Source organism: Dryobates pubescens, chromosome 8, assembly GCF_014839835.1.
Source record: "Dryobates pubescens isolate bDryPub1 chromosome 8, bDryPub1.pri, whole genome shotgun sequence".
In the NCBI taxonomy this organism is placed as follows: Eukaryota; Metazoa; Chordata; class Aves; order Piciformes; family Picidae; genus Dryobates; species Dryobates pubescens.
Window position 1 is genome coordinate 6,248,438 of NC_071619.1, and position 12,475 is coordinate 6,260,912.

The 12,475-nt window shown below is 42.5% G+C and overlaps 1 protein-coding gene across 1 annotated transcript; it reads right to left on the reverse strand.

Moving 5' to 3' along the window:
• Positions 1–1,439: 1,439 nt before the first annotated feature.
• Positions 1,440–9,424, reverse strand: CASP7 (caspase 7). Its single transcript, XM_054163514.1, has 5 exons — positions 9,283–9,424; positions 7,786–7,914; positions 6,372–6,547; positions 4,771–4,909; positions 1,440–1,761 (listed from the first exon to the last, which is right to left on the reverse strand). Exons 1-5 carry the CDS (start codon positions 9,344–9,346, stop codon positions 1,538–1,540), a joined length of 732 nt encoding a protein of 243 aa, XP_054019489.1. The 5' UTR covers positions 9,347–9,424; the 3' UTR covers positions 1,440–1,537.
• Between the last annotated feature and the right edge of the window lie 3,051 nt (positions 9,425–12,475).

Genomic DNA, 12,475 nt, shown 5'->3' on the forward strand with positions numbered 1-12,475 from the left:
CCCCACGTCACCCAATGCCAGCTAACCTTTCTGAACTACTTTTCAACCGACACTGTAAGCTTCATCTTGAAATTATGCTGGGGACCATCTGCATGCTTGGCCAAGAAAGGATTTGGGAGTGTATTTTGGTTGGTTTTCACTTCACCAGATCAAGTGTGAAGCATGCAGATATTCATAGGAAATGTTAAAAAAAAAAAGGTCTTTATTGATTTCATGCTCAAGACATCCACAAAACAATCATTTATTCAATTCAAGCAACTGTAAATTCGACTTATGAAACAAGAAATATATGCCTTGCTATGCCACAGTGTTTGTAAAGAAAATGAACTTAGCAGTTTGGTAACTTGGCCATGATAGCATGCACTTATTTTCTGGGAAGGTTTCAGAAGAGTACATGCACTGGGAAAAGGGTGAAACAATTTATCAGTTTGATCAAGCTGTTAAACTTCCTTTTTTCGTGAGCTAGCTACCAACTTTAGAGAGAATACAAAAAGCAGCAATATAAACATCATTGATTCAACTCCAAAATACAAAAATCCAGACTGCACAGTAACTTAAAAAAAAAAAAGGCACTTCTGGTTTCTGATTCAAGTAAGTCTTGGCAAAAAGCCCTCAAAAATAGAAGTGCTATCTTACAACACCCATCTGCTACTGGAACATAAAATGCTATCATTTCCACATTAGGTTCTCATCTTTTATTACAAAGCCTTGGCATGAACTTTCTTTTGGTTCAGAAGTTCTAGATCCACAAGCAGACATTTTCACTTCAGCAGTACCACTGGTGCGGGCCATGCTTGTCAGTTAATTGTCACCTGGAAGGAAAAATCTTTACCTTGGTGCTTTAATAAAGCATCACCCAATTACAGCTTGCCAATCTTTCACAATGGCTCTGAATTTGCTGTTTTGTTACATTTCCATAGTGTTGTGGTAAATCAGGTGTGACATATTGGTTTGGTAGTTACCCAGCTCGTGCTAGAGTGATAACGAAGCAAAATCACCTCCAGATTAAGCGCAGAGCAACCACTTGTCTTCATCAATAATGTTCACAAAAAGGGAAGGGATATATTAGACTAGGAAACACACTTTTATATAGCTGCAAACTGTTTCCATCACTGGACTTAGCCACAATATGATAGCCTGTGGAAATTTATGAGCAAGTTGTGGTTCCATGAACTAGCAGTGAAAGGAAAGATGGAGTCTCATGAACTGATTTTACTTCCTCCTTAATTTACAGTTTGTTTTCTAGAGTAAACATTTATGGGACTCTGAGAACATCTTTGGTAGCTCTAAATGATGACATCCACACTAAGGGAAAATGAAGATACAGTAATTAATATTAGCTGTCAGATTGGCCTGCAGCATTTATTTCTTCTTTAAAATCTTGCATATTGTCCACCCACCAGCTACCCCAGCTTATAAAATATAAAAACCTAGTGTAATTACATCTCTTTCTGTGATTAAACTCCAGTTCATCGTCAAATCTTCACCCAAAACCATATCCTGATCTTTTCATCACCGGCTGCATTCCAATGTGCTTTCAGAAGTACAGTTCCTTAGTGAGCATAGAGACCACACAGGGAATCTGCTTCTTCTCACTGAAGCGTGGATCGTCTGACTGGGATTCAAAATTTGTGGCAACCACATAGTTGACCCGTGTCAGGATCTGCATGATCTCAAGCTGTTTCCCATGCTCATTTAGCACAGAGCACAAAGACTGCACAAACCAGGAGCCTCTTCCAGGATTCCTCCAGGAGTAATAACCTTACAGGAAAGACAGACAAGGAAGTACAGGAAGTTATTTTTCTTGTTATCCTGGGATGAAGAATACAATGGCAGAGTCACCATCACTGGAAGTAGTTTAAGAAGAGACTGGATGAGGCACTTAGTGCCATGGATTTAGTTCATTAGATGGTGTTGGGTGATAGATTGGACTTGATGACCTCAAAGGTTTTTTCCAACCTGGTTAATTCTGTATTCTGTAAGTTCTCATTTGTGTGAAAGAGTTTGGGCAAAGAGCAACAATGCACACAGAGAAAATAGAACTTTAATCACTTACATCACATATCTTACTTGATTAAAGTGGAGAGCAATGGGTATTAATTCTCCAAATCTTTCTGTATCGTTCATTTGGGAAACTGTAAATAGCAAGATTTTGCACTTTTCCTTTCTGAACACTTCTGTGCTGTAGTTGCTCCTCTTCCTGCCTTCACATTCAACACTCAATGATCTGGGATTCCCAGAAAATAATGCAGCCTTCTCCCCCTGCACTCTCTGTGTCTTCTCACCTGCCGAATCTGGGCTTTCTCCGGTTACACCACAGCTGATGTAGAAGGGGTGGATACAACACACACTGGACCTTAGAGCTGTGTCCCTCAGCACACCATGTAGAATCACAAAATTCACCAGGTTGGAAAAGACCTTCAAGATCATCAAGTCCAAACTATCACCCAACACCATCTAATCAACTAAACCATGGCATCAAGTGCCTCATCCAGTCTTGTTTTAAACACTTCCATGGCCAGGGACTCCACCACCTCCCTGGGCAGCCCATTCCAATGGCCAATCTCTCTTTCTGGGAAGAATTTCTTCCTAACACCCAGCATAAACTGCAAAATTTGTTTAGAATCATAGAACCATAGAATTGTTTGGGTTAGAGGAGACCCATTTCTGTTTTTTTTCCATTCCCCCTACTCCTGTCATTACCTGACACCCTAAAAGTCCCTCACCTGCTCCATTTCCCCCCTTTTTTCCCCTCAAACCCAGAGCACCTGGGCTCTGTTGAAGTCTCCTCCCACCCCAGGTGTGGCCACTTGGCCCTCCCCACCCACTCCCCTATTTAATCCCCCCCAGGAAAGGCAGAAGCCCTAAGCTGAGCCCATCTGGGCTGAGGGATCTTCCTCTCATCACTGGTGAGTGCCCCTGGTGCACACTGGGTGATGGTGGTGGTGACAACAAAGGCCGGGGGGCCTGGTGGCCCCCCGGTTGTTAGGGCAATGATTGATGACTCCTCCAGTATCATCCACGGGTGCTGGCTGGGCCTCCTTACTGGGGCTGAGCTCCTCTGGGTGGTATCTTGGCTGGTGAGGGTCTTGTCCCCAGCTCTGGGATGGGTGCAATGCTGGTGGTGGTGGTGCAGGAGCTGTTTAGTCAGATGATGTTATGCTAATGACACTGTTTTTACCTGGAGGCCCCTTGAGTCTGCTCTCCCCACTCAATAAGTCTCTGCTTTTGTGCCTCATTTACAGGCCACTTCTCCCCCCTCACTGCTTCTTTGCAGAAATAAGGGAGGAAAGGAGGGAAAAAAGCAATAAAGCATATCTGGAAAATGCATTCACTTATCAATCAACTCTGAACAGGAAGCCTTCAGGAAGAGGGGCAGGTTGGAAAGTCTTGAACCACAAGACAAATTTCATAAAGTACAGATAGGGCAAGACTACATCTTCTCCATTGTGGTTATGTTTCATGGTGGAAAAAACAGTCTTAGAAATCTCAGTCAAACTTTTCTACAGAAAGAATCACTGAGAAAGGGACATTGTGACAAGTGAATCCCCATCCTTCACACAGAAATACAAAATTGACCAGGTTGCAAAGACCTTCAAGATCACCCTATCACCCAACACCATCTACTCAACTAAACCATGGCACTAGGTGCCTCATGCAGTCTCTTTTTAAACACCTCCAGTGATGGTGACTCCACCACCTCCCTGGGCAGCACATTCCAATGGCCAATCTCTCCTACTTTGAAGAATTTCTTCCTAACATCCAGCCTAAACCTCCCCTGGTGCAGCTTGAAACTGTGTCCTCTTGTTCTGTTGTTGGTTGCCTGGGAGAAGAGGCCAACCCCCCACCTGGCTACAACCTCCCTGCAGGTAGTTGTTGACAGCAATAAGGTCTCCCCTGAGTCTCCTCTTCTCCAGGCTAAGCAACCCCAGCTCCCTCAGCCTCTCCTCACAGGGCTGTGCTCCAAACCCCTCCCCAGCTGTGTTGCCTTTCTCTGGAGATGTTGCAGCAACTCAACATTTTTCTTAAACTGAGGGCCTCAGAACTGGACACAGGACTCAAGGTGTGGCCTAACCAGTGCTATGTACAGGGGCAGAATGACCTCTCTGCTCCTTCTGGCCACACTATTCCTGATGCAGGCCAGGATGCCATTGGCCTTCTTGGCCACCTGGGCACACTGCTGGCTCATGTTCAGCCTTCTATTGACCATTACCCCCAGGTCCCTTTCTGCCTGGCTGCTCTGCAGCCACTCTGACCCCAGCCTGTAGCACTGCTTGGGGTGGTTGTGGCCAATGTGTAGAACCCTGCACTTAGCTGTGTTCAATCTCATGCCCTTGGACTCTGCCCATCCTGTCAAGGTCCCTCTGCAGAGCCCTCCTGCACTCTAACAGATCAACACTTGCTCCAAACTTGGTGTCATCTGCAAATTTACTGATGATGGACTCAATCCCCTCATCCAGATCATCAATAAAGTTATTGAACAGGATGGGGTCCAATACTGACCCCTGGGGGACACCACTAGTGACTGGCTGCCAGCTGAATGTGGCAGTATTCACCACCACTCTCTGGGCCCAGCCCTGAAGCCAGGTCCTAACCCAGTGCAGAGTTCACCTATCCAAGCCATGGGCCGCCAGCTTGGCCAGGAGTTTGCTATGGGGGACGGTGTTAGGGGTCAGCAATGTACCACCAATGAGGGTCAGCCTACAATCAAGCCAGTATGGGTGATAAGTTTTTAGGTTTCTGTCCCCACCCTGACCCCCTTTTCTTTACCTGGCACTGTGGAATATGCAAACAGAAAGTCTGCTTCTACTGGGATCTTGTATCTTGGATTGGCATCTGTTTCCAGAGCATCATTTGCAGGTCCAGAGTCAGTTTGTATACCATCATCAAATTCAGAGCCTCTGCATGCCTGAAAGCAGTGAAGGCAAAGAGAACTTGTCCAATAAGGAGAAACAAGGTGTTACAAAAATAAGTGCTCATTAACATTTTTAATGGGTAAAGTTTTAAGCAGTACTTTACATGTACTAGAAACAGAAATGCAGTTCTAGGGGATATCCAATTGCTCAGTGGTAGTTACCAGCCTACCCATGTTAAAATATACACCCTATAGAGTAAAGGGAGGTAATGGTGATGCAGGCTATGGACCTCAGCACTCAATTACTATGTAATGTCTTGTGTGACAGTGTGACTTCTGGACATTTCCTTTACTGTGGACTATATGTTGCCCTTGGTTCCTGACAAGCACTGCTTTAGCACTGCATTTCACAGAAAACAGAATCACATTCTGAGATCATCCAGTCATATCCCCCTTCTCAAGCAGGGACAGCTACAGCAGATGTCCAGGATGATGTCCAGATGGGTTTGGAACATCTCCACAGTTGAAGACTTTCAAATCTGGACAGCCTGTTCCAGTGTTTGGCCACCCATTGCAAGTACGTTGCATTTTTAATGGTTTTCCATTTCTCTCTTTTCATTCTTAATTCCCTCTTAATCATGTGGCTTATCTAAAGGAAGCACCAGAACCACAGTCCAGGCTGGTAAGTTTCATTCCTTGATCAGTAGCTTTGACTGACAGCTCTTGCCAAAAAAGAATTTAGCAGTTTGGTGGGATTATATGAGTTGGTTGCCCTTATTAAAATCATTTTAAAGGTAATGAAGTACCCATTCCAAAGTTATAATTGAAAGAAAAATCACTTTAGTAGTATGAAGAGTCTAAAATAAAGATGGTTTCCACTTTGTGGTTTTGGATTAACTGATGAAACAGCCCAGGGAAAACCACATCTGCTGCAACTCCAGTATCTACATATTTACTTGGGGGAAAAAAAGTGAATTCAGACCCATGGTGTTGTTAGTACTCTGAAACAGCTGTCTTTACAGCTTAAGTAATATACAATCCATTATATATTAATGTAATAATACAATATACACATTTTTTGGCTACTGAGGGAGGGAAAAAGTATTTAGTGGAATGCAGTAATTTGTAGACACAGCCTTTATTCCACGAGACCTGGGCTGTGCTATTTCCATTGATAACCATGTACTGTCCTTTGCTCTGCCTCCACAAAAGGGAGTTCACCTTTGAAGTTCATGTATTACCAAACACAAAAAGAAATCATGACAAAAATTACATGACACAAGTTGCATGACAAATGGCAACATGTTCTTTCCACTTGTGAATCTTGTATGTAAGTTGTCTTTTACAAGCAAACAAAATAAGTCACCACAGTCAACTGTTCTCAACACATATTTTTGTCATAAAACCTCCAGCAAAATGTAGTCACTTAACCTATGGGGCTCTTCTAGAGCAGAAACCAAACTGAGCATATTTTCCTCTCTGCAGCAGGACAGGATATTTACCTTAGAGCTATTACCTGAATGAAAAACAGTTTTGGTTTGCCTATGAGGCTTTTACACTTGTCTCCTCTGAACAGCGCAGTCAAACTCTTGATAGCCATGGGTCCATCAGTGCCATAGATGAGGCCTTCTTCCCCATGGCTTAGAAGGATACAGGCAAAACAAGCAGCATCACTGTGATTCTCCTCAGCAGCTACAAATCAAACAGTTCTTAGCCAAAAGGAAGCAACATTTGAAATGCAAATCACATTTAGCAGGCATAGTTTTCTCAGACTAAAGATACATTGGTTCTCTACTGGAGAGTGTAAGGAGTGGATTAGGATGACAACCCACATTTTTAGTCATGGGAGGAGTACCTTGAATACATGAATGCATCTTTCACTTGACTCCAAGCCTAGTCCACTGGACTCAACAGACTGGACTCTATCTACATAGAATATACATAGAATAGAATAGAATATACATAGAATAAACCAGGTTGGAAGAGACCTTCAAGATCATCGCGTCCAACCCATCACCAATCCAACACCGCCCAAGCAACTAACCCACAGCACCAAGCACCCTGTCAAGTCTTCTCCTAAAAACCTCCAGTGATGGCGACTCCACCACCTCCCCAGGCAGCCCATTCCAATGTGCAATCACTCTTTCTGTATAGAACTTTTTTCTAACATCCAGCCTGAACCTCCCCTGGCGCAGCCTGAGACTGTGTCCTCTTGTTCTGGTACTGCTTGCCTGGGAGAAGAGACCAACATCTGTCTGTCTACAACCTCCCTTCAGGTAGTTGTAGAGAGTAATAAGGTCACCCCTGAGTCTCCTCTTCTCCAGGCTAAGCAACCCCAGCTCCCTCAGCCTCTCCTCGTTAGGCTCTTCACACAATACACAGGACAGGTGCTTCACCTAGTATGACAAGAAAACCGTGTATTTCTAAACTGATGTTGGAAGGAGAGGTAGGGGATTAAGCCTAATCATTCAGGAACTAAATCCTTCTATCTAGAAAACTGCCTGTAGTGGGGCCTAAGCAATCTGTTCTGATTGACATATTCCCTTCAGTTATTCAGCCTTTCATTTTGCAGTTAATATTGCACCTTAATAACAAACTTATTCGGTACTTGGGAAGAAGCTTGAAATTCAGCAAATATGAATGTTTCAAACTCTGGACTGATTTTTTTAGTGCATTCCAGATTATTTTGAACTTGTCTTGACATTAGAATAGAATCAGAATGAGGAAAAGACCTCAGAGATCATCAAGTCCAACCTATTACCTAACACCCCATGACTACTAAACCATGACTCAAGTGCCACGTCCAAGCCTTTTCTGAACACCTGCAGGGGCGGTGACTCCACCACCTCCCTGGGCCTGCTCCGAGCAGATCTGGTGACTTCCAGAGGTCTTTTTTCACTCTGAATCACTTTATGAATCTAAATTTTTACCTTGCTTCAGTAATTTTTCCATGTCACCACGGCTTCGGTCATTGTAGGTGTAAACATCAAAACCTAACTTTTGGAAACTCTTAGCCAGGTCCCCAGCATCTTTATCAGTGCCGTTGCGTGTACCCATTCCTGCCAGAGAACACAGAATAAGGCTGGTTTGCACATGACAAAACTCATAGCAACTCATGTGTTCAAAGCTAAGTCTTTAGCTTCATTATCCACCTAACCAATGCCCTGGTGACACGATTTTAAAGCAACCCACTAACAGCATTGTCAACTTGGCGAATAAATGGCGAGGTGTTTGTTTTCTTAGAAGCAAAATCATGTACATCCAATGCTAACATGTGTATGATCCTGAAAAATCTTGGCATAACTCCTGCACCTTGCAGCAGAGGACCTCCCTGGGTGATCCTACCTCCCTTTGGTTATGCAGTGCAATATATGCATAAAGCAGCCCAAGGCAAAACTGTTGAATACCACAGAATGTTAGGGGCTGGAAGGGACCTCGAAAGATCATCCAGTCCAACCCCCCTGCCAGAGCAGGGTCACCTATACCAGATCACACAGGAATACATCCAGGTGGGTTTTGAGTACTTCCAGAGAGGGAGACTCCATGAGCCCCCTGGGCAGCCTGTTCCAGCGGTTTGTCACCCTCACAGGGAAAAAAATTCCTGACATTTACATGGAACTTCCTATGCCTCATCTTCCACCCATTGCCCCTTGTCCTGTCATTGGGCATCACTGAGCAGAGCCTGGCTCCATTCTTTTGGCACTCACCCTTTACACATTGATAAACATTAATGAGGTCACCCCTTAGTCTCCTCTTCTCCAAACTAAAGAGCCCCAGCTCCCTCAGTCTCTCCTCATAAGGAAGATGTTCCTCTCCCTTAATCATTTTTTGTGGCTCTGCACTGGACTCTTTCCCTCTGATACACACATAAAAGAAAGGGATGTTCTGTCCTATCCTATCCTATCCTATCCTATCCTATCCTATTCCATTCTATTCTTATAAATTCTTTGGAGGAAACACTTCATTGAATGTGTTTGCTTAGTGTATAGGCAAAAGACCTCTAAAGTTAACTATAACACAAGTATCTGTCTGCTTTGAAACTGGGTATGGTCCAAAAAGTTAAATGCAGGAGTGTGAACAGAGCACAGCTACAGCTATTAGCTTTTGTATCTTGTAGCTGTAGCTCAGGGACAGAGAAATTATAACATGGGCTACAGATGCTGAAGTTCAAACTTCAGCAACTCATCCTTAAACACTGGGACAAAGGTTTACTTTGAAGTTAGCAGAGGGAAGTGATACACTCTTTGAAACAGAAGCAGCTGCAAAGAGGCACTCTAAGTGTTAAAAGAACAGGAATAAATTGTGGGAACAACTCTCAGAACAAAACCAAACAAGATAAATCCATGCATTACAATTCCACATCCTAAAAATAAAACACTTTTTACAAGCCTAAGCATAAAATGCTCTGCCATGAGCACTAACATTACCTGTTTTGTCTTCAAAATTTTTGTTGTTTATAATAATACATTTGCCAACTTTCTTGTAGTCCATGTTGTACTGGAATGTGGGTGTAACAATTCGGTACTGATTGCTGACAGAGGACTTTGGCTGTTCTTCTCCATTCTTCTTTTTTCTAAGTGAACCAAATGAAGTTCCTGTTAGTGGTCAGTCACATGCAGGGTGCCTGTTTATCCCAACTCAAACCAACTGGGCAGCCCTACCCAACATTTTTTCTTCTCTCATGTTTGTTTACTTTCTTCATATTCCAAATCAAGGCACGAAGACCTTGTGATTTTCATGAGGTGATTATTGTCTGTGATTGGATTCAGATGATGGCAAAAGGACTCTAGAGTGAACTGCAGCCAACAGTTTATACAGAGATCCTGACCCACAGATAAACAGCCTAAATGTGAAGTCAGGCTGGCAGTAAGTTCTCACTGACTATGGTTCTGGGCATGTTTTACATTACTATAAATAATTCCTGGAAAAACAGACAGATCTCCCTTAATAACCACTTCAAGCATGAGAAGATATGCAGTTTACCCAGTGGTGTGGGAGGATTTGTTTACTGAATCACCATCACCCCTGAATTCTCTGAAGAGTAAGGCTGAGCAGTAGATACTTTCTACTGATAAAGGTTATAGATGTGAACAAGTCATGTGTTAATTCAATCTGCCAAACAGCAACCTGAATCTACACACAAAATGTAAGCACATTTTAGTGTAATCATCAATACCTAACCCCAACCCCAACCCAAACCAGGCTATAAACGTTCTCTGTTAACACGACTATGCACTGCCCTTCCTGTTACATGCAGGAGTTTTAGGATTAGTCCCTGGATTAGGAGGAGATGAAAAGGGATAGCACAGACATTACTCATCAATTTATTCTAAATAAAGTATTAAGAACAGATCAATTACAGCCAGCATTACATCTGAAATACAAGCATGAGAAACCCCACTGTGTTTGTTTTTAGAGGTGGACTTTTTGGTGGCTTCAGCTGTTGGTAAGATCTCTTCAAGCAGAACTGAAGACAGTAAGAGCCTGTAAAAAGTCTAAATCAAGCTCAGAAGTATAAACAAGCTTTGGAGAAAGTCCAGTTAGAAACAGTGCTCAGGGAAGGACAAAGAAATTATCAGCACCTCTTTTACTTATTTGGTCCAGATTCCTGCTTCCAACAGTGTGTATTGCTGATGTCTGAGAGGAAAACACTGCCTGCTTTCACAGCACAAGTAACTGTAAAATACTTCCACTATTCTCACTCTGCCATCTTTCTAAAGAGCAACCAAGCTATTTGTTTCAGTAACAGCCCGCAGACATGAGATTGCTGCAAAATGACTAAATGTTGTTTAGGTAACCTACTTTCTCACCTTCCTGATTTAACCATTGTTGTCTTTCAGCTTTCAAGTGTCCCTTTTTTTTTTGTTACTAAAGGACAAGACTAATTGGAAACCATAACAAACCTCCTCTAGGTGATTCACCACGTTTAAATGCTACCACAATTCATTTTCTGTTATAAAGGGACAAATTAAATAGCTGCACCTGGCAGGCTTTTCTCTGCATTCATTTTACATGTGACCATCCTATTATAATCTCCTCTTTTAGAGACTACAAACCAAGACAATGAATTGTATTGACTTGAGGATTTTGTCTGATACTCTGGAAATAAGAGATGGGGAGGTTTTTTCTGGCAAATTGCAAGTATTGGTATTCTTTTGACATGCTGCTTCTTGAGGGCTCTAGGAGGAATAATTAAACATGCTTTGCCTCAAGAACAGATTTTTAACCATTTTAAAGAATTATCCACAGCTGTATGATGTTAATATTACATTTGACTTTCAAAGAGAACTTGAATTCTTATTTTAGTCTAAAATTCCCCCTGCTCCTAGATCATTAGACGGCTCTCTAGCAAAGAGAGTCATTTCAAAACAACAAATAACCACTCAGGTTGATGAAAGAGGTTCATTTCCTCAGTCCACACTGGACTCAAATTTCTACAGATTTATCTGGTTTCACTCACTTCCTGAAAAAGCTGTATGACTAACAGTGGCTGCTACACACAATAGGATATTTTCAAGTGGACTGCACACAAATTTCTGTTTATGTCCAACCCATGAACTGTTGTGAACACTCGGGACAGATCCACATGAGCAGCACAGTATCATGTTTGCACTGTCTGCTCTCCTAAAATGCTGGAAGTGATCTGATTCTAGTCCAGAAGCCACACAGCCATGTTAGCCCACAAAGAGCCTCACTGAAACTAGCAGCTGGGGTTAAGTGGCATAAACACCCTGCCACACAAATACTCTGAGACCACTTCACTTCCGAGTTCTATAGTTTGCACTCATTCATGCAGAAATACTTAAAGAGTTTAAGAGATGTAGCTACTGCTGCTGGTATTCCCAGAAGGATGTCAGAAACTCTATGCCAGTCAATGTCAAAGTCACAGCTAAGCCTTGTTACCATGGTACCACACATAACTGCAGCACTTCCTCATTCCCTTACAGAGGATAGTATGGTTTTGTCCTAATGAATCCTTCTAAGCTGAACAGGCTAATGAGATACTAAGCCACAGCAGCATGCTTTGTAGGGTTACACCTACTATTTCTTTACTGGAAGACAACAAAAAGTTTCACAAATCTCTTGGTATCTATCCAAACTGAACAAACAAGGAAGCAAAGTGCACACATCCTGAGCCTGCAGTCCAGGAAGGAATTTTCTGAGGATTTAGTTTTCTATGCCAACATAGCACAATATGGGAATTGCCTGACTAGACCAAGCTGACAGTGTAAGGTTCAGCAGCTTCAACACAGACCTTGTAATAATGACTAATACAGTAATAAACACACAGTCCTCAGTCCTTAAGGGAAAAGCTCTGTCAGTGAGAGGCTGGCTTACAACTGAAATCCTAAAGCTTTCCAGCTAAATTTTTATTTGTAAGGCTTTGAACTGGACATGTGTCAATGTAAATATTGAGTGCTCTTGTTTTTACTAAGATTTCCAATCACTGTATCTTCTGAAAGGCTTTCCAAAGTAAAGTTGTGTATTGGTATAAAATGTGTCAACTACCCACCCTCAGTTTTATTTTATTCTGCTTCTCTGACATCTACTATCTTTAATGTCCCTCTTTTGGGATTCAAACTAGCTAATACTAAAGATCAACTTGAATTTTATTACCAT